Here is a 25,919-nt window from a genome sequence, read left to right as displayed (position 1 = left end):
GAGCCACATAAAAGCTGTAGGATCACAAAGGCTTAAGTATTAAGGAATCATAGTATTGTCAAGGTCAGGTATTATTAATGATTTTTGTGTCACAGATTCCCTTGAACAGTTTTTAATGTTTTTAAATGTCTAAAATAAAATAAATAGGATTAAAAAGAATGCCAATTATAATGAAAGTTATTTTTAAAAAGTTCATGAACTTTGGGTTAAAAATCCTTGAATAGATGGAAAAATTTAAACCACAAGAAGGCAAGCAATTTACCTAATTTACACAGGTAACAGTCAAAGGTAGAGTGCTCCTTTATTTTCATACTATGGAGTAGTCAGCTCCCCAAATTCCCAATTTAGACTCTAGAAAGATGAAAAAGCTGAATACTCCTCTTCCCCCCAGGTTAGTTTACCCCACTATGTAGTACTATCTCTAGCCAGAACTGGTTTCAAATCTTTTTTTACTACCTGTGTCATTGTAGAAGTCTTTTACCTTCTTTGGGCCTCAATTTTCTCATCTGCAAAAGTAAGTGCTGGGTTAGATGACCTATGAGATCTTTTGCAGCTCTAAATCTATGACTGTATGGTTTTTCTTCTCCTAGTACTAAAAAAAAACATGACAAGATCACCTAGCTTTGATGCTATTTGTAGAAACTTGAAATAGCACCAGATTCTGCCCTCTAGGAATTTATAGTTAAGTGGGAGAGGTCTACTTGGGAAAATAAAATCCTAAACCCAAGGTATAAACTTACCCTACTGTGACTTAAGGACAATGATCTTTTTTAATGTAAACTTATAAAATTGTTTTCCCTAACAACTCCACTTTCATCTGCTGTGATGAACAGCAGATGACCCAATTTTCTTAGAGAACACAATGGATTTTTGAGCTTTCAGCACATTTTTCTGTTCAAGTTACTTTTAAAATGAGAAGTCCTTTTCAGCTATCCTAAGAGAACTCCTTCTTGTTCTGCAGATTACACAAAAGAATCTGTGAGTAGCTCGAGTACGTGCTCTCTCAACAGCAGTGAAAATCCTTATGCCACCATCAAGGATCCACCCCTCCTCACCTGCAAGCCCACGGAGAGCAGCTATGTAGAAATGAAGTCACCTGCTCACAGAGATTCTCCATACACAGACATGCCATCCTTGTCGACATCTAATAAAAATATATATGAAGTTGGTAGGTGTCTTAAATAACTCTGAAATGCAGTACATAAACTGAAGTAGAGATAAGGTCCCCTAATCACCCCACTCCCTCTTCTAGAGGGGAGGAAATAAGAAAACTTATTACTGCTTTCAAGTATTCCAAGTTGAACTGCACCTCACAGGACTGGCCCTTCTCTCTTGGGCCAAATTTCTATACCAATATTACTCTAAGACACTATGATTAGGATGCAACATAATAAGTATGTACAGTTGAGGAAATTTATTCCCACAGGAATTTATGGAAGTTTTCAATTCAAACTCATTACTAATCCTAATGGTCAGATTTTTTCCCCCCTTTAAATCTAAGGGGAATTAAATTAAATCTAATAACAGTCATGTTAAGGTTTCATCTTCACCTTAAAAATTAACCAAGCCTTAGTTTCATTGATTTCATACTGTAGTACCATCAGCTTGGGAGGACTGCCTGAGAAAATCCTCATCTTTAGTATGTTAAATCTTTAGGTTGTGATTGGAGCTTAGTATTCTTATAGCACACTAATTAGAGTACCGAAATAATAACAAAGTCTCATTTCTAACCCCAATATTTGGTGATCAGAGTTAACATGATGGCTTTCTGACATAAATTTGGAAACCTCCATTCTCTCCCCTAGCCTGTGTTAAAATAATCCTTCCTCTTCCCCCAAGAGGCATTCAAAGCTAATCTGTTCTCTGAACTCATTTTTCACTATATCCTTAGAACCCACAGTCAGTGTGGTCCAAGAAGGCCGTGGTCATAGCGCCAGCTATATCCAGAATCCATACGACCTACCTAAGAACAGCCATATTCCTGGTCATTATGACCTCCTCCCAATAAGACAGAGCCCTGCCCATGGACCCTCTCAGGACAAACAATCTTAAAAAGGGATAAACACGCTTGCGATGTGCTGTGCTGGACACACTCTGATTCACTGAAAGAAGACAATCCTTTGACTTGAAATAATGGCAAAGAAGGAACAATGGTATGCACCACCTCCTACTGCATGATATTAAGATCGCTTTTTAACACTTTCCACCTAGGACTAATGAACAGCTTCCAAAGAAAATGGATTAAGTGTCCAACGAAGCTTTTACTATATGGTCCACCCCAAAATAACACTCAACTTTCTGGACTGTGTTGTAACACTGTACAAGATGAGTCAACACCAGCTGCATAGCCAAATTGAGACATGAGTGGAGAGCTAGTGGAACATTTGGGGTTTTAACAAAAAAAAAAAAAAAATCCTGGGGAGAAGGTAAAGGAGAAGTGAGGGTGGAAAAGGAAAAAATAAAAGAGAAATAGTCTAAAAGCAACCAACCAACATGCTATCTGTATATTTGGGCAATGTCATTACTATACCCATTTCTTTGTATCTTGCTTTTCTTTGTAGTAAGTTGTTCTGTTCTTCTTTAGTACAGAGGTACAGAGAGATGCCTTGCTATCATATTATCAGTGCTTCAAGTTGCTATGACTATATTCTGGTGTCATCAAATCCCAATGGCTCCAAGTCATGGCCTGGTTATCGCAAAAAGAATTACGTATGTCAACTTAAGTGTAATTTTTAAAAATAGTTTAACAGTTTAATTTTCCCCTTTTTTGGTATAAAGATGGTTATATTGTGATTTTTATAGAAATACAAATATTTCCAGAGTAGCAGCTTTTTTTCTGTGTCTAGTAATGACTTCAGGATAGTTTTACCAACTGCCAACCAGTTGCAAAATCTTGGCAGTAATTAGTCACACGATCATTAAAATCTCCTTTAACCTGGAACTATCTTTGTATAACACCTCAGTCATTCTGCCTAAAACTGGCTTTCAGACAAGTTTTGAATAGTCATTTGTAGAACAGAATAAAAGGTACCTATAAAATAACTATTAAATCTATTAAGTCTAATTTAAAAAAATCATAATCCTTGACATATAAACTAAGAATACTTTTCAAGCAATTCTTTGTAAATTTTGAACTTGATGTAGTACTAAGTCTAAATGTGTAAAGTTTAATTAGGCAGATGTGGAATTAGCAAGTTAACTGTTTGAAATGTTTGGGAATTTTTTTTTATGGAATCAAATAGGAATGATCAAAGAATAAACTTTGATCAATTACTGTAGAATAAACAGAAACCATGGTAAAAATTATCTTCAGAAACTAGAAGAAAATTTTCTATTTTAGAGCCACTTGTTTCAAGGCAATGATGACCAAAATTATTATTTCAATGAGCTAGTGTATACAGGTATGAGGGTTACACTCACTACTATTAATGGCATGATAGGACTTTTAGTAAGTAAGCTGAGCTTCTATCAAGTAAGTCAGAGACAAAGTCAACACTTCAACCCTTAAAATAACATTCACAAGAGAACTTCCAAGTCAATGGCAAGCTGGAAAAAAAAAACCCATGCCACAGCCATACCTCATTATTCTCCAATATTGATCCATTCAGCAAGGAGTACTTCCATGGAGTCCACAAAAGAATAATGAAATGACTAGTGAAGACAGAAATGTTTCTATATGGAACTAAGAGAGTTTCAAAGCCCTTAATGCAAATGATAATCTGCTGTATAAAAAATTAAGTTAAAGAAAAAAAACTTTTCCATACATAGACTTAAGTGGAAGCAGATTCTCCCATTATGGGATGCTACATAATATTTACATGAATGTTGCATGTATGCATGGGAGCAAGTGGGTGATCAGCAATAGCAATTTTATGTTCCAGAGAAGCCTTATAAAATATTATTCAACATTTATTTTGTAGGTCCAGGAAACTTTTACATAAATATGTGTACATATATTTATTTAAAAAAAAAAGATTTACCTCAATTTCAGGGCAGCCAATATTCAATTATCTTTAAGCTGAAGAGCAACAAAACATGGATGAGTGATAAGATAAGTAAGGCAAAACTTAAACAACCTCTGCAAAATCTTTTTTAACCTCTGGAGTTATGCTGATGATTTGCAGTAAGCTACAGGTTTCAAAATGTCAAATATCATCCCTTCTCCCTTTCCCTAGTCACTGTCCAATAGAGGTATTCATGAATTGGCCAAAAACCAGAATCCAGGCACCCAGGGGGAAGAAAAGGTAAAGGAGTAATATTAACCTGAAGTAAGTAACTTCCCAAAGATAATTAAGAGTTGACTTCATAAAGGCATTTCAACCATACAGAGCTATTGTTAGGTAATTCTATCTAGCATTAGCACAGGCAAGTTCAGCTGCCAGCTTAAACAGGTACATGCTGTTTCTGTATATTTAACTGGAAACAGAGAGATCCATTCAATTGTTCCAGAAAATGCATTTTCAACCAAATGAAGTGATGTGCATAGAGTTCAAAAGAAAATACAGACACCCACACTCTCTCTTCTCACACACATTCTGCATGACAGCATTAGGTTAGAAGATAGACTATGAAATAGCAATACTTTTTTAAAATCAAGACAGATTTGTAATATATTTGTTCACTGTGCAAAAACAAAGTACTGTACCTTGTACAAAATAAAAAGAATTTCTCTCAACCTGTGTTTCTCAAATTACTCTGCACCGATTAATAGATCTTGAGAATTCCTAAAAAGCACTGTTAAGTTGATCATATTTTTAGATTCTACTTTATAGGGATAAAGACAGGACTAATCGAAACCCTATGCAAGAATTTGTCATCATAATTCAATATATCTTAAAAATGAAAAAGGAATGCAAAGAAGTCCTTTTCTTTGAGATGAAAAAAAGGGCTCTGCGCATTTTCATCATTCTTGAAAAATCTTACATGCACATCAATATCACACACAAGGGGCTTACTAGTTTCACTGCATTCATACGGATGAGCAAACAAAGATAACCATTGCGACTTGTCTTCAGCTGAAAGAAAAAAGGACAAAGGTACTTCTATGGAATGGAATAAAGGGAAATGTTAGGACCACTTCATTTACATAAATGTGATAAATAGCTTTCCTCTGGCAAAAGTCAACAAGCAGCATAGCCAGTTAGGGATACAGCTGCTTTGCTACCTTTTAAAACAAAATTTTAATTAATAAAAAAGCTCCAGGAATAGTATTATAATAAAAATGCACACACTGAATTAGAGCTTACTGAATTCAATCAAGTGATACAAGTTAAGATTTATCCCTTATATTTCCAAAGCTTTTGAATGTAATCCACTTAAATATCATATCAAAGTCCTTTGACTTCAATATACAAGACTTAAATGATATTTAAGAATTCTAGTTAATACAGTTATAAAAAGAAAAAGATAATTTATATCATTGCTAAAAGATTAATATTCATCAGAAACAAAAGGTAACATGATTTTACTAATAGACAATAATTCTCAATAGCAAGGGTTTAATAAGTGAAAGACAGATATAATAAAGATTTATGGTGCAAAAAAAGAATATTTACCAAGAGTTTTAGTGTATAAAATCATACAAAGAAACAATGAAAATTACCAAATACACTAATCATTGGGGATCACCTATACGTAATACTCATAAGCCAGAAGTTAGATGAACAGCAGCAATTATACTAGTGACTTAGATGACCAAGCAAAATTTATTTACCACAAAAGAAAAATATTACCAGTGTACAGAAAAAATGAGTCAAAGTCCTTTTATATGGCAAAACTCATTCTCAAAAGTGATCTCAAAAATTGTACAATGATATTCAACTAGATTACCAGGCTATCAGAAGTAGTGCAAGATACTAGGATAAGTTTTTTAAAGTTCTAGACTCTTACGTCTTTTGTTAGGAGTAGTCAAATCATAATGCATCATACCGTCCCCTTAATGTTTTTATGTAGGCAAAAATCACATGAAAGGCAGTCTTGTGGAATAAATGATTCATCTGATAGTTTTTTGTGTATATGCTACATGCAATCTATCACACCTCACCAATTCTGAGGACAAATATGTCATGTTCCCTGCTCTTATAAAACAAGTTGCCAGAGAATGGCAACTAGTGACCCTAATATCTTTTTCTATCAATTAAAAAGCACATATAACAATCTAAAGCTACAACTAATTTCTTACTATATATTTTTATGTCATTTCTGCTTTTGGAAGACAGAGACCATAAGATGCATTTTTCTTGTTAAGTGTAAGTAACCTTTAAAAAGCATGTTCAAGATAGCTAATACTTTCCCTTTAACATGTGTTAGGGGGGGAAGGAGAGAAGGAAAAATTTGTTGACTTCTGGTCACTAAGAAGGAAGGGATACTAGTCATAGTTCACTGAGTCATTGGAGAAATATGAGAAAAGGGAAACTGGTTGTATGGGCTGAGGCAAGGTTTCATTCTCAGGGGCATATTCAATACTGAAAAAGGAATACACAGGTTACCAAGTTTCAACACTAGCCTCCCTGGTGCCAAAGAGCATGTGGCTACTACTAGCTACAGTATAAAGTTTAATAAATGTACCAAATATAGCTGACTTTTTGCTTAGTACATTAAAGGGGTCCTACTCTGGGTCAGGCAGCATGGCAAGGATTTTACAATTATCTCATGTAATCTTCACAACAATACTGTGAGATAGGTGTTATTATTACCCCTATGTCTTGGGAACTGAGGCAATCAGAAGTGAAGTCACTCATTTAGGATCACAGCCCTAATATTGGAAGCTGGGCTTGAACTCAGATATTCCTGACTCTGGGTCCAGTGCTCTGTGAACTATGCTTCAACTATTGAAGACCAGACCTCCACTTAAGATTACTGATGAAAATATCATTTATAACCTTCTCTATTCTGTATATTTCCTGAATATCCAAACAATAAAGCAACATTTGTATACATTTGAATAACAATTGTTAATTCTATCTCCTGTGCAACCAGCTTATTTAGTCCTCAAGTCCAAAGGGAAGAATGCAGTTAAGTGCTAGGAATATGAAAATTCTTATCTTAAAAAATCCTTGCATAGATTATATACTTACTTTTTATAAGAACATGTAACAACAATTTTAAAAATCAGAATACAAAGAACAAACATTTTCCAATCTGGTTTCCACAGCAGCCAATTCCATAGTAGCACAATATACATGGTTTTTAGATACTTCTCTTAATCCATCTGATAGTCTTGCTATAAATACTATGAAATATTCTTACTTAAATGGAGTTGGTAAAGAAAGGCAGCAAACATTTTAATAAAACAAAAGCATCTTGTAAATAATGAAACTTATCCTATAACTAGTACCTGAGCTTCTGAAAATGTTGGCTTTCTTACTAGTGCCCCATACCCCACACTTATGCAATGAAAGGCCTATATCCCAAAATGTTTAATTGTTGAGATAAAAATATTTCATGGCTTCAGCAAATTACACAAGGGAAATTGCAATCTGAGAAATTTGAGTCTGGGTTCGAATATAACTTGAATTCTAAAAAGACACCAACCACTGAATCACAAACGAGAGTCCTTAAACACTTTCAAACCCAGGTTCCTTATTTTATAGATAATAATACACATACTTATATTACTCTTTAAGCTTCAAAAACTGTCTTCCTTGCAACAACCCTTCTTTTTGATTCAACTGTCCATATGTACCTTATTTTCCTTTACTGAAGTTATACACACACACACACACACACACACAAAATCTGTTGCTATTCAGTCATTTTTTCCACTTGTGTCCCACACTCTTCATGACCCCATTTGGGAATTTCTTGGCAAAGATATTGGAGTGGTTTGCCAGTTCATTTGATAGATGAGGAAACTGAGACAAACAAGGTTAAGTGACTTACCCATGTTCACACAGTTAGTGCCTGAGGGTCAGATTTGAACTCAAAAATATGATAAATCTTGATTCCAAATGCAGCAGTCTCCCAATAAGGTTTATAAAGCTCCTACATGTATCATCTGTTTTGATCTTTACAATAAACCCTGGAGATTACTATCCCCCTATTTTACAAATAAAAAAACTGAGGCAAGATGGGATGAAGTGACTTGTTCCAGATCTTATTAGCTTAGTCAAGGGTCTGAGGCAGACCTTCCTACAGTCTAATGTGCCATCTATCTAGTTGTTTGGATCACCATTATCCCTCCCACTGGGGAACATCTAAGAAAACTCTGTCCTGGGCTTTATTTGCTATATGTTCCCTTGATGATCTCAACAATCCCCCTTTATGATAAGTTCTAAATTTATATACAAAACTTCATGTTTCTCTGGAATTCCAAGTCTAAGAAGATTTCATATGCCCCTTCTCCTTTCCTTTTCTCCCTCCAAACTTTCCCATTTTTGTTGGGGGGCAGAGGGGTAATCCTCTTGTTCAGTCATCCCAGTTCACATCTTAGAACCAATTTCCTCAACTTTTTCCCCATTTTCATTCCTCAAATATAATCAAGATGTCAAGTAATTGATTCCCTTACCTAAAACAATGCTCACATGGCTCCCCGTTTCTGTACTCACACAATCTCTATCCTAATTCAGGCCTTTATCACCTTACCTAAGCTGTATAAATCTGCTTTGTCTTCCTGACTCCAGAATCTTACTCCATATTCCACAGTGGCCAAATTGATCTCAGGGTTAAGTGACTTGCCCAGAGTCACACTGCTAAGTAAAAGTCTGAGGCTGGATTTAAAACAGGTTGATTCCAAGATCATTATGCCACCTAGCTGACCCCAAATTTATTATATTTAAACAGATTTGACCATATCATATTTCTTGCAGTGCTTTTCTCTCTCTTCCAAACAACACAACAAAACTTCAGTGGCTCCCCATTAACCTCTAGAATAAAATCTTTCCTAAGTCTAGGTAGTACTTTCCTTTCCAGTTTTATTTTGTATTATTCCTCTGGACACACTTTCCATCCTATTCAAATTGGTCTGTTAGTTAGCCATCATAACAGTTCATTTACCACCTAATGGCCTCCCATACGTACCCTGTGAATAATTCCAGGCTTCTTTCAAAGCATAGCTCAAGTGCCATTTCCTAAAAGTCCTGACCTGAAAAAAAGTATTCTGTCCTTGAAATTATTTTGAATTCACACACAGAAACACACACCCTACCCTATCTTTAAGGAGTTAACAATCTACCAAGTGAAATTCCTGTTTTTTGTAGCCCTAATACTGTGAACAGTGTCTTTAATGTCATTAATTACTTTATGTTTACTGAAGAACCCACTGAAATAAATGATCTAATCATTATCAATCTCATTTTAAAAATAAGAAAGCTGGGACAGCTAGGTGACACAGTAGAGTATCTGGAGTTAGGAGGACCTGAGTTCAAATGTGTCCTCAGACAATAATTACCTAGCTGTGTGACCTTGGACCTTGGGCAAGTCACTTCACCCCCAGTCATGCAAAAATATATTTAAAAAAAATAAAAATAAGAAAGCTAAGAAATGAAGCAATTCACCCATGATCACAAAATTTCAAAACAAAAATCTCTTAAATATATGGTCCTCTTTCTATTATTGACACTTAGTATGATAACTAAAATTTATCTATAATGAAGTTTGGGACTCAAACTTTAATTGATTTGGTTCTAAGAAGGCTACATGTGTGTACACACACACACTCTGCTTCTCAGCAAAGAAGTCAATTCACCTATTCTTTTTCATCTCTTGTGACTTTTGTCCCTCTTCTCCTCTTAGGTCTCTGTAAAGAATTCATGGAGTCTTATCTCTCAAACATATGTGTTTTCCTGGATAATTAATATTCCTTATGCTATTACTTGAATGTAGGACCTTCTGGATACATGCTTCAGCCACTTACACTACTCATTTATCTTTGCTTTGCTTTTAGGGTTACTTGCAATTTTGATTCTGCCAAGACTGTCATGATGTCCATGATTCAAAAAATTACTAGGAGAAAACTGGTGTTAAAAATGTGTGTCAGGGAACATCTTGGGATCATGGAATATACTGTGTAATGTCCTAGATCTATCCAAAAAGTAGTCTTCCTCCTGATAAATCTGAGTTCAGCAAAATGTTCAGCTCTAATGCTGGTTCTCGTTCTTTTGTGTTCGTTCTCTCTCTCTCTCTCTCTCTCTCTCTCACACACACACACACACACACCACCCCCTCTCAATGAACTGCCCAAAGACATCTGAGATAAAAGGCATTTTTCATATATTTGGATCTTTGTTCTCAAGTAGTCATGATTCTTTCTTTCTTCCTTTATTAATAATTCAATAATTCCAAAAATATGAGATAAGAACACATAGTTCAGACTTGTTACAAACCCTCCAATTTAACTAAGGGGAAAAGCAAAGACTCTAATGCCCAACAGTCAACAATAACATAAATATACCTCTCTGATACTTTACTTCCAATCTCTTGTTACCACTATCTTAGGGTCAACAACCAGTAAATGTGACCCATCAAAACAGTTTTCTAGTACACTAGGAAGTCTTAACTCTATTCTAATTCTTTCCCAAAAAGTAGATGAAGAGAGCTGTCCATGCTTAAACAAACAAAAAAACCCCAACCCACCATGTTATAGAAGTAGCTATCTAACATGTTATGTTGGAAGGTAGGGAAGAGAGTAGGGAATGGTGAAGACATGGGTGAGCTCAGGTAGCTGAATGAGACAAAATTCTCACAAGACTTTAGTCCTCAAAGCATACTTTTTTATCAAGATATTTGACATGCTTTATGTTTTTGTTCAAGTAGGCATCAATAATAAATTTCTACTTCTTCACCTCATTCTCAACCTAATCCAACTAATAAACTTAACAAATTAGGACCTAACTAGCCTGAACTGAAACAGGAAGAAGTTCCTGGGTTCCCACTCTGTCCTCATATTCTCTAGGCTACAATGACTGATTCTAGAGAGAGAATTAAATTGCCTTAATTTACAACTCACTTGACTTTAAAAAAAAAAAAAGCTGACCACATTTATGTATTGTACATATAAGTTACTGTGGATAGAAATTTGAAGTTATTTTATCCAAAACAGAAAAATAAAAATCCACAGGAAAGCCTCAGGTCAGTCAAGAGTCTTGCTTCTATCAGGTCTACTAAACTAAGTCCATTTTTTTTTTTTATAAATCCTGTAATAAAGATCTCTAACAGCTTTTCAGGAAAAAAACACCAACTGTTAGGCTCTGACAATATTTAAAAATATTAATGCGTATCTCACAGTACAGCAGATAAAAGGCAAAATTAACTCTACTGCAATGACACAGAAATTTAAATCAAGTGAATGTTGCCTATTTCTTATGAGACTGCAATAAGTAAATTATTCAAGATGTAGTATCAGAACAGCAGTCAGACAGCATTACTAGTTAAAATCTTTTGCATGACCCTGAAGAGCCATAAATATTCAGCAACCTACTATTTCTTACTTGAATATGTTCAATCAATCAACATTTAATAAGTTCCTACTATGTACCAGGCACTTTGCCAAGCACTAGATTCAGTAACGGTTCAAAAGTATGCTTAAAAAAACCCAGTAATTAGTCTTAACTAGACTTAAGTTTCCTGGTTTTTTTTTTAAGAAAATGTCATAAAAATACAAAAGAAAATTCATAAACATCTAACATGTCAGCCACTATCTTCCTCAAGAAACTTGAAAATTCACTCAATTTTGGGTAAAAGAGGGTTAAGAAAAGAAATTCTTTCATGGACCTAGGAACATTACTATGTATATAACTACAAAGGAATTTCCCTAAAACCATCAGAAATATGATAATCACTGTTAAGAAAATTTATCTAATGCTTATTTTCAAAGAGAACTGAATATACATAATTCTGATTTCATGTACCCCTAACCTATATAACTCCACCTTTATTATTTTAATACAAAACCCTGCATCCTTAATTGTTATAATATAATAATCTGTGGGTAGCACTCAAAAGGAAAAATATAATCTGACAACATAGGGAATAGTCCCCCTGTAACTGTTTATTAGAATAAGAATATATTTTAAATCAATATCTAAAAAAAATCAAATTACAGTACATGCATAAAATACAAAGGAACAATTTACAAATAGATCAATAGCATCTTAAGAACCAATACACTAAAAGAATAAAAATGGCTACAAAAAAGGAAACCAGAATTACTGACTACAGCAATGCCTTCCGTGTGCCCCACACTTCATGAGCACCGCAAAAGACAAAAGATTATCATGAAATACATTAAACTGTGCAGGCCCACATATGTTTCAGACTGACTCTTTAATGCCCAAATAACCCTTTGGGAAATATATCACCCTTCATAGCTTCAATGCAGTTGACTAAGCTTTTTAAATTACTTTAGTTAAGCACTTGTTCTCAAAAGGGGGGGGGTAATAAAAGTATTAGTATAGGCCTTAGACATTAGTGATACAACTGCTTTTGAAAAATGTAGTGAAAAAAGAAACATTTCAGAACTATATAGCTCGTAAGTTTGTTCTATTTAAATTCAGGACGTTCTTTTAGTTTGTGCAATGAAATATATGCCTTCAATTGGATACCACATTAACAGAACCTGACCTTTGGCCATATCCTCAAGAAGTTTAACTGTGAAGCTTCATGACTTGCCGGAAAAACTCAACCAAGCAAAACAGCAATTTAAAATTAATCAAACCACACCTGGTACTGGGTTTCTTGGAAAAAACATTTTACATTGCGGTGATAAAGGGGAAAAAAACCACACACTTCAAAATTTGGTATTTCTAGCATTTTTACGTTATTAGTACAGGTTATTTATTGCTTAAGCAATAAAATGCTGTATGATCTTCCACTGTGAAATACAATCATTTAGACAGCTCAAGATGCCTGGTCTTGCTGCAGAAGAGGCATCTCAAATGGCATTCCACCAGTATACATGCTCATCACTTAACATGAAAACCTACCCTACCCTCCTCTCCACACCCAACCATAAAGTTACCTATACTGCAAGAAAAAAACAAAATCTTTCGCATTTTGCAAATTAAATCCTTGAGTCAGGAAAAGTTTGATGTGGGTTTTTTCCCTCCCTTCTCCCCATAAACTGATAAAAAAAAAATTACATTATACAGACCTATTAAGGCATTTTAGAAATTGTCTTTCCAAATTATAGATATTTCTGAAATGCTTAAAATTCTAATTATATTATAGCACAATTTCTAGATTTGGAGAGACTGCACAGAAGGGATAATAATTTTTTTTTAAATTGTTCTGTGGAAAAATGTTTAATTTTGGGGGGGAGGGTTGCAAGGCAATGGGGTTAAGTGACTTGCCCAAGGTCACACAGCTAAGTATTAAGTTTCTAGAGTCACATTTGAACTCAGGTCTTCCTGACTCCAGAGCCAGTGCTCACCACCTAGCTGCTCCTGTGGCAAAATATTTAATTGAATACTAAAGTATTCTTTAATTTGATTAAGACTAAAAGGTCTGAGCTTCAAGTACTTGAGTTTTGAGTATTTATCATTGCAAGAGGCCACCCTGATGCAAAATGAACAATAATTAAGGAATCCAAATATCAATTTTATTAAACTAAGTCTAGTTAGGGCTTCACATGAAAAGAAGCTGCAGTCATTTGGGACAAGTAAGTGATTTTATAAATTTGAAATAAAAAAAAGACTTAAGACAAAGAAATTCAGAAGTAGTAATGAAACACAAAAAAAGTGACCACAAGAATTACAAATATATTTAAATCTTGGACCTGGGGAATGGACTATACACAGCCTTCTAGGGGAGAAGCACAGAGCCTTATATGTTCTGACAACACTGCACCTTTGGCTTGTTTTCAGTGGTTGGTGGGACGTGGATTGGAACCACATTGTTGCTTGGAGACATGTCATTTTCACGTCTGTCTGACATTTGCTTCTGAGAAACAATGCGATATATCTCTGTATAAAAAGAAGCAGTAAGTTAGAATTTTTTTATTAATAAAACTCATCAACAGCTTCTATCATACAGTAGTTTACTACTCCAATCATTTTTCCTATTCAAGTATAGTCATTGTTGTATTAATTTCCCTTAAGGTATGAAGAAAAGTAATTAAAAGAGCAAGAGATGGAACTGAAAACTTAGATTAAAAAACTTTGGCCAACAAAAAAGCCTAAGAATGTGTGTGTGTGTGTGTGTGTGTGTGTGTGTGTGTGTGTGTGTATATACATACACACATATATCTTCCTTATCAGACTTATCATAGATCTGCTTGTAACTCAATTTTACAAATATGCTGTGAATATTTTTAAAGAAATGTGATGCAGAAGAAAATATTTAAAGTGTTTAATACCCTTAGCCCACTGAATGACTCAGAAAGTTATCAATTTTAAATAAATCTGAGGAAACTATATACTAACTTTTTATAAAACCAATACTGAGATGTGGAGTTGAACAGCAGAAAAAAGGCCACAGCACTGAGGATGTAAGGTTAAGTCAGGCTACAGTGGAATGGCAAACCATTTAGCCTTTCAGTGATGCAAGCAATTCTCCAACAGGATAAATTGCAAAGCAAAGAACAAAAAACTTTGGTAAAAGGAGTTTTCTTACCAGGTCCCTATCCTGGACAAAACAAACAAACAAAAAAAATTAGAAAAAGTTGCCTCCAAAAGAACTACTTGGACAAGGAAATAAATGCCAGAAACTAGCTGAAGTGAGCATATATATCCTTTTTTAATTGGGGTGGTTTGTTCTCTGATGTATCTTCAGAATAAGTAACTCTTAAAGTTGAAAGAAAATTTTAATGGGAATGACTGATAATCAAATAACTGGTCCGGTTTTTCAAAAGTAAGGAGAAGAGAAACCAAGCAATCCAATAGCTTTAGAATCAAGTACCAGCTTACTCTTAAAACAATGTTATTCATTCTTTTTTTTCATCACAAACAGGATTCCTTTCCCCTAAGCCCCAACTTCCTTTGGCTAACTAACTTTGTAAAGCACTTTAGGAAATTTTAGGGAGCATAAGTCAAAGAATCGCAGATTTAGAATTAGATTTTTAACCTACACACCATCATTTCACATAGGAAGAAACTGAAGCCCAGAAGCTAAATGACTTTCCCAACGTCAAAGTAAGTAGCAGAGCCAAGAGTGAATTCAAGATTAGAAAAAGGGGGGGAATAAAAGAAAATTATTAATTTTTATATCTCAAATATACTGTACATATTAACACATAGAAACATGGAAAAAAGAGCAGACAGACTTGTGGCTCAATTACACACACACACACACACACACACACACACGGACATCACTGCATGATGGACAATTTGGCTTAAAAAGTTTAAACTTCTCTGGATTTTATCACTGCATATCAGTATCATGGTACTTGGCACCCTATGAAAGATTTACCCAAATCCTGTCTGCAGGATACAAGGCTTGTAATATTGCTATGAAGTTGGCCACTTTTGCAAGCACCCTGTGCCCCTACTCATCTCAAAAAATTAAAAAAAAAATTAGCAGAGTTGTTTAAGTGGCTATGAATCAGTAAAAGGACCAGTAAGTTAAAAAAACATAACTGAAGAGTGGTGTGGGTTGAGATTTATCACAGAAATCACTAAGTCAGATATCAAATGATTAAAGTCTTCAAATAGATTATTTAAAAATCATAAAGTCAGTTTCTAAATCTGTTAGTGTCTCCCTCAAAACCAAAAATTTCTAGGGTAAAGAATCTATCTCAGGTGGTTATATGTTAAACAAACAACATAAGGAGGAAAAAGTAGTGGACTTCAGATTCAGCCAAGTTTGAATATTGGCTCATACACTGACTCTGTTTTTTGTTCCCTCTCAGCCAATTTTTTCCCATCAGTAAATGGTGATAATAAAACTTTTACTATATACTTCAACATGGAAAAAAGCTCTCTTTGTAAACCTTGAAAGGGCTATTACGAATATAAGCTATGATAACATTTTAAGTTCCCACCAGATGTCAATAATTCCTTCTAAAAACCTTCAAACATATCAAGAATATTCTTCTTTCACCCTATGGCATCATTTATCTAAACACAACACGTTATGCAATCTTTGACTCCAATTGGTAGGAATTCAAACTACAAGCCTTACCTGTCAGGATTGTCTGGAAAGCAGCTTCTACATTTGTAGAGTCTAAAGCAGATGTCTCAATAAATGACAAGCCATTCTTTTCTGAGGGAATACAAACAAACCAAAATATATGTATAGCATAAATAATTGATTTTTAACAAAAACCCATCCCTAAAAGTAGAAGTAACAGAATTCTTTAGATCTCAATTTCTTAGGTAGCCCCTATGAATATTCTACATTCATTTTATTAGATTCATCTATTCCTCCCTTCTTCCCCACAGGCTGTAGCCACATGATGACTTCTACATAGCAGGTATTTAGTATTTTTGAGTTGAATAATCTATCTGTATATATCATTTCAAACAAGCTTATCCAACCCACTAAAAAGTAATAGAAAATGTTCTTAAATACTCAAGAACATGTCAGTAAATATCACAAGAAAGCAACATGCAGCAATAGAAAGAATACCGGACTGGTATTCAGGAGACTTGGGTTGAACTACATGTTTTCTGCCACTGACTCATTTTGTAACCGAGAAAGGCATACCAATTTTATATCTGCTTTCTCATCTGTATGAAAAAAATGAGGCTGTTTCATTTGGGTGTCCATAAGGTCAAAAATAGAGACAAAATGCTAAAATTCTAAATATTAGATGACCTTAATATCATTACCATGAAGACTCACTGTTCACCAGTGCTTAGACTCTTCCCATTCACACTCAGGAACACCCATACACGTTTGATATACTTTAAGGTATATAATAAGGACTTTAAAAAAGATGATGGGGGGGACAGAGATGAATTGAGAATGAGAGTAAAGCATAGTACATTTCTGAGTAGAGAAGAGTTGAGGCCATGTCTGTATTTTCATGGGGCTATTGAGAAAAGAGCTACATTTAAACTTTTCCCTATGGAAACACAGGCAACACACAGTCCTTAGAGAGATGTGACAGGGCTGTCACTTCTGATCAGTTTTTCCTGGCCTCACCTTTTGGAGCTGGGTATATATATAAACTAAGAAGATAGGCACAGTATATTAAAATTATATCAAAGCATAGAAGGGGCAAGTGTATTCCCCAATGGAGTCATCAAGGAGAGAGAGAGAGAGAGACAGAGACAGAGACAGACAGACAGACACATTGTAATGTAATTACTATAGAAAGCAAGGGGTGGAGTGAAGTCTACAATAAAGACTGTGGGTTACAAAGCCAAGCTATGTAAGAAACCTGGAGCCCTACATCCCATGCTACCATCACAAATTTAAATATAGCTCATGCAGATAAAAATTTCTCTATTAGAAAGATAAAAATAAAATCCTTAAAATATCATTTAAAATCAAGTCTTCTTCCCAATAGCATAAAACAAAGAACCATCTCACTATCACGCAAGAGTCTTATCATATAAGTTGGGTCATTCGTTACCTGCAAAGGCTCTTGCTTCATCTGTAGGGACTGCTCTGAGATGACGTAAATCACTCTTGTTGCCCACAAGCATGATAACAATGTTACTATCTGCATGATCTCTCAGTTCTTTCAGCCATCGTTCTACATTTTCATATGTAAGATGTTTAGCAATATCATAAACCAGCAAGGCACCTACTGCTCCACGGTAATAACTGAAAAACAGAAAAAATGTTCTTATTAAAAGAATAAGTATAAAGTGAAAAGCAGGTGGGAGTAGGGTCCAATCATAATAAAACATTCTTACAACTCAATTTCAAAATTCTCATGATAGTTGAGTTCTTCCTAGGATAAAGTTATGGACACTGCACACTTCAAATTGCCACACTTTCACTTCAAATTCAATTGCTGCAAACTGGTTTATAGAACCTGGATCCCCTTGACTTACGCTGATGTTATAGCTCGATATCGTTCTTGTCCTGCTGTGTCCCATATTTGAGCCTTTATTGTTTTCCCATCAACTTGGATGCTTCTTGTTGCAAACTCCACACCAATGGTGCTCTTACTTTCCAGATTAAACTCATTTCGAGTGAAACGAGACAGAAGATTACTCTTTCCTACACCAGAGTCTCCAATAAGGACAACTGAAAAGATCCAAAAAGGGCAATACTAGTTAAGAGAAAAATGGTATTATACTTGTTTCTGGTGAAATAAAATTTATTTTAAGACATAACATCTAATTGTTTCGTTTTTTCCATAAAGAATTCAGTAGAATGTGTATCTATCTAGTTCCTGCTAGTGCACTGTTAAGATTTATTTTTAACCAATGTCTTCTTCCCAAATATTGTTATATATTTAATTCATGCATCATTAAGACACCTTTACAATTTAAACTTTAAGACTACTGAACTGACAACAATAAATGTATTAACTAAGAAAGTTATTACCAACACTAGCTTAGATGACAGTAAAATAAAACTGTTCAGTCCAATAAGTACACAGCCAAGAGGGACAAAACTATCTGACAAACATTAAGACAACGTGGGATTTTATGCTAAATGTCCCATTCAATTTCCCTGAACTCTTCAGTATATTCTCATGACTCACACCCCACCCCAGGTCAGATGAAGGATATTTTGCTTTTCAATAGCAGGTTTTAAAAAACCTCACCCCTGAGCACAGACACTAAAATGGTCCTTTAATACTTTTATTTATGGCAAAAAGCCATAGGACAGGAAAGAGAGACCCTAAACAAACTGCCTTATAATTTGCTAAATCAAAACATTCATGGCTAAGGGGGCTTATGGTTTCACTTATATTTTCTTGATATTTAAAAAGTTTAGATCATAAGAATTTATAATCCTCACAAAGCTGAGCACAATGCTTATGAGGTACCCAACAAGATACTTGGATGACACTATTAGATTCTAAAGTACTGATGTGAATACTCCCTTATAACAAGAGACTACTTCTCTACAAGTTGCTGAGGCTAAAAATTCATTACTATGCTGCCAGCACACTTCTCCAAGATTAAGAAGCTTGGCTGATCTTGGTTTAAGTTTCATCATGAAAATTTATTGACAAGTAAAAGGTAGTGATTTTTTTTAAAAAACAAAACTACAAGATTCACATGTAATTATGCATTTGATTTTCAAAAGTGAGAAATGGTAGTTTAAAAACATTTTCCTTTTAAGGAAAAAAATGAGTTTCAGAATTTACTTTAATATAGTTTGATTACATTAACTGCCCTTGTCAGGTTGGTCTTACCTTTGTAGACAATAGAATAGGTTGAAGCATTTCTGACAAAAGGGGAAACAGTTTTATTATTTTGAGACCGCAAACATTCCCACTATTAAATAGTAATTCCCTACCTTCTAACCTGACTAATGGTTCTATAAACCAGATGGAAAAAAAATTAACAAAACAAAGTTATAGAAAGAAGCCCTTATAAAAGGGATGGAGGTTATGGGGGAAAGAGGAGAGGGATATGGGAGATTTGGTGAAGCAAATATAGTCCATTATGCATTCCTTCCTAGCCACAAGATCCGATACAAGCTGGCCTCTGGACGTCTTAGAGGGAGTGACTTATCAAGAGCATATCTTTCTGGCTTCCTCTGGCAGCTGATTCAGCAAGAAATCCTCCAGGACTGCAATGACTGCATGCAGCACAAAATATAGCTTTTTTAAATCGTTAACATAGTCAATCCATAGATGACTTAAGAGATTATGATAAAAGATTCAGAGCTAAAAGGGACCTTAAGAGGTTAACCATTTCATTTTTACAATTAAGGAAACTGAGCCTCAGGGGAACTGTTAAGTGACCTACCCAGGATCACAAAGATAGAAAAGACTTGAGCTATCTTCCAAACAGCTACCAAAGGCTACCTTCTGAATGTGAAATCAAATCTTGATATAATTATGTCCAATGTTACAAGTAGGTCAAATCTAATTTTCTGCTATATTAAGTAGAACATTTAGGAAATCTCCATTTCAGTTCTTGCTACCTGTCAGAAGCATAAATATCTAACAGGAGGGTGGAGCAAGAATAAGAGAAAAGCCCATGTTTTATTACTCTTCCCTTTCACAAGACACTCTGATGTGCCAGCCCTTGGAGGAATTAAATGCTTTCTATTTTAAAGCATTTCAAGTAAAAAAAAAAAAAAAGCAAATCATTTGAGTTTTGCAGGCCATAAAGCAAATCATTTGAGTTTTGCAGGCCATATGAATGGTATTGCTGTAGATTAAAAAAAATCTAATAGTACAGACTCAGAACCACCACTTAAATAAAGTTAATGAATTATCAATGCCAATTCCTATTCATATTAATAATAGCTAACATTTTAGTAGAACTTACTATGTGTCGGGCACTGTATAAGCATTTATAATTATTATCTCATTTGATCACAACCCAGGCTAAAATAGGAACCATTATCCCCATTTACAAATGAGGAAACCGAGGCAACCAGAGGTTAATTGACTTGCCTAAAGTCCCAGAGTTGATAAGTAGCTATCTACTTTATCAAAGGTAGTAAGGCATACCTACCATTTACTTTTTAAATAATCTTTAAATAATAAATCCAATCATATAATTTTACTGTTAAGTGTTCTAAGTGTTAGGCTATTTAAAATACACACACACACACACAAACAAAAACTCTTCAAAAAAAATCTCAAAATCACTAGTCTTTCTAAAGACATTTCCAATTCGTACACAGATGCAAGTAATCAGCAACAAAACACATTTTTAAAGAGAACAGTTTATGACTGTCTAAACTTTTTCCAGATTCAGCACTGTACTTTACTCAAAGTTGAAAAAAAAAAAAAACAACTAAGCCACCAGGAAAAGTTCCTACAAGCACTTTCCACTGACAATCATTTGAGAGTTATTTACCAGTGAAAGAAAAGAAGAAGTAAATTTGCTGGTTCATCTATTTCTAATCAATGGAATACATAGCCAAAAACATTTCCAGAAAAATGTGACTGATTGGTCTTAGTGCCTAAAATGAGACTTGAACCTTCTTGGAGGGCAAAACGTGATCTCCTCAAGGAATCAGTATTTCTTAAAGGTCTACCATGAGGCAGATACTGAGCCAGTGTTGCCCATGCCATCCATCTTTTCATTTCCCACCTTGCTTCTGCTCATTTTAACTTCATCTTTGCCCCTCACCAGCATCCCTTTTCAGCTTACATTTGTGTAGTCTTCCCCCATTAGGTTGTAAGCCCCCTAAGGAAAGACACTATCTTTATTTCTCGTGTGTATGTGTGTGTGTGTGTGTGTGTGTATCCATATCCCTAGTACTTAAGAGAGAATCTGGACAAAGTAGATGTTTAATAAATATTTATTAACTGCTAGACAATGAGGATATGAACACAAGTATAAAATAATATCCTTATGATTTTACATTCTACAGTGGTGAGGAAGGGATTGAAATTCACAAATAAATAAATATAGGATATATACTATATAATGAGGTGAGGTGATATGAAGTAATTGGAAAAGCCAAGAAGAATGTCCTAAAGTAGGTTGCTCCTGAACTTAAAAGAGAATCTTGGGGGCGGCTAGGTGGCGCAGTGGATAAAGTACCAGCCCTGGAGTCAGGAGTACCTGAGTTCAAATCCGGTCTCAGACAATAATTACCTAGCTGTGTGGCCTTGGGCAAGCCACTTAACCCCATTTGCCTTGCAAAAATAACATAAAAAAAAAAAAAAAGAAGCTCAGGGTCCCAAGAATCACTGAAATATAGAACAATCCAAGTATGGGTAAGTATCAACTCCCTCCTCCTCCCAACTCCCTAACTTTATTCCAGGTCCCCCAACACCTCCAACACTAAGAACAAAAAGAAAAAGCAAAACGCAGGAAATTGGAAGGGGGGGAGATGTGAATGGCCAATTTGGCCAAAAGCCATCAATTGCTTTTCAATCAGCCTAGAAATAGGGTGAACCCAAAACATGAAGGTATTTTGTATTTAATCTTATAGGTAAGGTGGAGCCATTGAAGTTTCTTGAGCACAAAGTAACACAGTAAGATCTCTATTTTTTCCCCTTGATATCTATCTACTCCAGTACCTAGTACACATTAGGCGATCAAATACTAGTAGAACAAACATTTCATCACACAGGAGAACATCAAGGTCAAACTCACTAAGTCATCTCCTCAGCTAGGCCCTGCCCTCCAGTTCTAGCCAGCTCCTTTCAAACAATCCTCTCAGGGTGGTGGGGTGGCTAGGTGCCCAAGTGGATAGAACACTGGCCCTGGAGTCAGGAGTACCTAAATTCAAATCCAGCCTCAGACACTTAATAATTACCTAGCTGTGTGGCCTTGGGCAAGCCACTTAACCCCATTTGCCTTGCAAAAACCTTAAAAAAAAAATACTCAAATAATCCTCTCAAACACAAGCTCCAAAGATTTAGATTCCTAGAGGTGGAAGTTACTGGAGCCTGGACTATACTTTTTCTTGCACTTCCACACTTCGTAGTACCTATTTATGTGCAATCTTCCAAGTAGGAGGGGACAAAGCATCCCCTAAAAATTTGATGGAGATGCTTCCCTTTAAACATCCCAGTGTAATATTACAACTAATTTCAAAGAACCTACTTTTTCTAACTGGAGAGAGGTGCAAGCATTCAGCTACTCTAAACCATCTAGTCAGCAGAGAAAGAAAGAGCTACCTAGTACCTAAAGATGGCCACACCTCATGGGGGGTGATGTAATTCATAACAGGACACAAGACAGTCACAGTTCTACTTCACTTCAAACTGGTAGCTCTGCTTTTTCTAGATTTGCTAAAATAATGCCCAAAGCTAAAAGCACACAAGTAACCTAAAATTTGAATACAAGTAGAAATGCTTTTCTCAGCAGGAATTTTAAAATTCCCTTCCTTAAATTTAAAACATCTGGACTTCTCCATTTGTTTTATGAAATTAAATTCAAACTAGCAAATTGGCTAATATTGTAAAAACATTCATTTAAATATCCTGGTACTTATAATGAAGTTTTACAAGATAAAAGACTAGGTTAACAAATCAGCATTTACAAATCATACTTGGCTGATTTAAATCACAAAATCTTTTAACTTTCTTAAACTATTTTTTAAATTAAAAAAAGAAACAAGTTCAGTTTGGGACCTGATAATATGAAGCAAAAAAGTAAAGACAGAGCTTCCTTTCCTAATCTTTGTGAGCAACATCTGCAATCAAAAACCTAAAGAAGGCAGATATTGGTCTGAAAGCAAGAAAGAGGAGCAGTTTTTCAGGTGAAAAAAGAAGGGACTAGTAAAAACATTAAAAAAAATCAACTGTTTTATTTTCTGGAAAGTCTGTTATTACATAGTATTCATTCTAAATTTAAGCACCTCCTGCTGTTCACTTCACTTACACTCTCTCCTCAAAGAACTAAATTCTCAAGTCTCATAAGGCTCATTTTGAATACTTTTTCCATCAACAGTCTTCTGAAAACACATTCCAGGTTCCATTTGAGCTTTATAAAATTCACCATTTGCAGTAGTTCTGTAAACAAATTCTTTAAAATATGGGAAAAGATATACAAACGAGGTGTCCAAAGCCTGAAGATGCGTTATTTCCTGGGGAAGGACTCCCTAGCAAAATGAAGAAATAAGTTTATTAGCGGGTAACTACTGAATGATTTGCAGAGTAATGTTTTCTGCATCATTAAGCACCCATGGCAACGCTAGAAACGAGTCGATCTGCCCTAACGCCCTTTCGGAACTCCTCCCTCAACAGTGAAGCTTTAACATCCACGGTTTCTCCCGGCCCGGCCGCGCACCTGACACCTGGCTGTCTGGCTAATTCCAACACAAGCCACGGGGTACACTCCCTCCTCGGGCCAACTCTGCCATCTCCCACCCCAAAGCGGGGCGCTGGGTCTTTGTCTGTAACGAGCGCTCCGTTTCTGGGCGAATGCACCTTCCGCGGCTTTCTCTCCAGCACTGTGCCGGGGACAGGTGAGCACGGAGGGCCGGGGAGAGGCGCGGCCACCGGGCTCCGAGGCCCCTGCCCTCTCCGCCTGCGGGCGAGGCAGGGCCCGGCCCCGAGGTGGCCGCGGGCGAGGACCAGGCCCGCGCGCGCGGCTCGGCAACCGGGCCGTCGGGTCTGGCCGGGTGGACGGCCCCCGCCCATCCGCCGGCCCTGCCCGGCCCTGCCCGAGGACAGGGAGCGGTCAGGGAGCAAAGGGGAGCGGCCTGGAGTCGTTCCGGCCCCGGCTCCGAGTCTCCGGAGGCCCGGGGCCGGGGGGGGGCAGGGCAAGGGGCCCTCGGGCCCCAGGTGGGGTGGGCGCAGCCGACGGCCACCGGCCACCGGCAAGGCAGCCGGAGTAGGCACCGGGCCGGGGGCGCCGGCCGCGGAGGGGGAGGGGCGGCCAGGCCGCGGCCTCACCTTTGAAGAGGTAGTCGTACTCGTCGTCTCGGGTGCCCATGGCGCGTCGCGGGGGCAGAGGGGCCGGGGGCCGGGGCGGCGGTCGGGCGGGGGAGGGGGCGTCGCTTCGGGGAGCCGGAGCCGGAGCCGCTGCGGACGCTCGGAGCCGGACCAGGGTGAGGCGCCCCTCCCTGCCGCTGCGCCACTTCCGCCGCCCGCCCCGCCCACTCTCCCCCAGGAGAAGTACTTCCGGGGGGCGGAGCTCCGCCCTCCGCAGGCTCGCTCCGCTCTGACTGGCTCTCCGGCTCTTCCCCACCCCCACCCGCGGCGGGCCGGACCCCCTCCCCCCTGCCCCGCGCCCGCGCGCTCCACGCGCAGTCTAAGCCGGGCCGGGAGGCGCCCCCTTACCCGCCCGTCCGACATGGGGGTGAAACGGAGGCCGGACCCCTGCGAGCTCGCGGAGCCGCCCCGCCCGCCCCCTGACCGCGCCGACGCTAGGGTTCCGGAGTCCCGGCTGTGGCGGCGGCGGGGAGGGGGCGGGGTCCTCCGTGGGGGCGGGGCCAAGGAACAATAAGGGAGCCCTGAGCGCCCGCTTAGCCGTAGTGGTTCCATGGTGTAATGGTTAGCACTCTGGACTCTGAATCCAGCGATCCGAGTTCAAATCTCGGTGGAACCTACGGACACATCTTTTTTCTAAAGTTCTTTGGTCTCCCATGAACAAGCTTGTCTTCATTCATCCGTACCTAATCAAGCTCCTACTCCAGCACTTAGTAGGAATATAGACTGCTCAGAAATCAAAGCTCAAAGGTTTTATCATCAAATTGTATTTTTTAAATGTGTGGTGATTAGGAACCTGATAAACATCAAGATGACCATTTCCATATACAAAAAATAGAAAAAAGAATTATACATAAATCATAATTTAAGGAATAAATTCAGCTTGCTACTTCCAAACCTGTCCCAGTTGTTTCCCTGAGTCTCTTGTTCTCTTTGCATCTTTAATGCTTCGTTGACCCTCACTTTTTTGTTCTTTGAAGCATCACTCTCATTTCCTCACCCCATGTCCCAACTTTTGCTAATAAGGTTCCTACCACAAAAATTACTAAAAATAAAAAAGAAATTTCCTTTGTAATAAGGACAAATAATAAATTCATATGTTGACCATGTGGGAAAATGTATTATCTTCTGCACTTCATATCTGAGAAGGGGGAAGCATTTCATCATCAAAACATTGGAGGTCATAATACCACTGAAAGAAATTAAGTATTTATTTCAAAGGTGTCAGTCTTAACAGTGTTTTGGGTCATTTTATAAACTGTTCAGGTTCTGAAAGAAACCAGAAGAAAGCAACATACAGAGAAAGACAAATTTTACTATATAGACATATAGATACATAAAACAAAGTAAATTCAAAGTTTCACCATGGGAGGAAATTTGAACTAATGTAGGAGCTGACATTTGAGTCTTGAAGACTGGAGATTCTATAAGCAAATTATCCTACAGTCAATAGGAGAAATGGAGCTTCTTATGATACTTTCTCAGTTCTGTGCTTTAGAAATATTCTTGGACAGTTCCTGGAGCATAGATTAGAAAGAAAGACTGGAGGCAGTGGGAC

The 25,919-nt window shown here is 37.0% G+C and overlaps 2 protein-coding genes and 1 non-coding gene across 3 annotated transcripts in view; 2 read left to right on the top strand and 1 right to left on the bottom strand.

Moving 5' to 3' along the window:
- MEGF11 (multiple EGF like domains 11) overlaps positions 1 to 3,991 on the top strand; it is a 37,297-nt gene extending 33,306 nt beyond the window's left edge. The window contains exon 16 of the mRNA XM_074236219.1: positions 962 to 3,991. Coding sequence (XP_074092320.1) covers positions 962 to 1,185 — 224 coding nt within the window. The 3' untranslated portion in view covers positions 1,186 to 3,991. The remainder of the gene's footprint in view (positions 1 to 961) is intronic.
- The window catches only part of RAB11A (RAB11A, member RAS oncogene family), an 82,201-nt gene extending 57,665 nt beyond the window's left edge, over positions 1 to 24,536 (bottom strand). Inside the window, exons 1-5 of the mRNA XM_074234437.1 lie at positions 24,326 to 24,536; positions 17,883 to 18,078; positions 17,456 to 17,649; positions 16,057 to 16,137; positions 1,056 to 13,898 (exon numbers count right to left, since the gene is read on the bottom strand). Of these exons, the coding sequence (XP_074090538.1) occupies positions 13,759 to 13,898; positions 16,057 to 16,137; positions 17,456 to 17,649; positions 17,883 to 18,078; positions 24,326 to 24,365 (651 nt within the window). The 5' untranslated portion in view covers positions 24,366 to 24,536 and the 3' untranslated portion in view covers positions 1,056 to 13,758. The remainder of the gene's footprint in view (positions 1 to 1,055; positions 13,899 to 16,056; positions 16,138 to 17,455; positions 17,650 to 17,882; positions 18,079 to 24,325) is intronic.
- A 372-nt stretch (positions 24,537 to 24,908) lies between these two features.
- TRNAQ-CUG (transfer RNA glutamine (anticodon CUG)) lies at positions 24,909 to 24,980 on the top strand. The gene has a single exon. It is a non-coding gene; the product is annotated as a tRNA-Gln (tRNA).
- The last annotated feature ends 939 nt before the right edge of the window (positions 24,981 to 25,919 follow it).

This window comes from Macrotis lagotis, chromosome 4, assembly GCF_037893015.1.
Source record: "Macrotis lagotis isolate mMagLag1 chromosome 4, bilby.v1.9.chrom.fasta, whole genome shotgun sequence".
NCBI classification, from domain to species: domain Eukaryota; kingdom Metazoa; phylum Chordata; class Mammalia; order Peramelemorphia; family Peramelidae; genus Macrotis; species Macrotis lagotis.
Note: the sequence above shows the minus strand (reverse complement) of the source record. Positions and strands in the feature narration are given on the sequence as shown.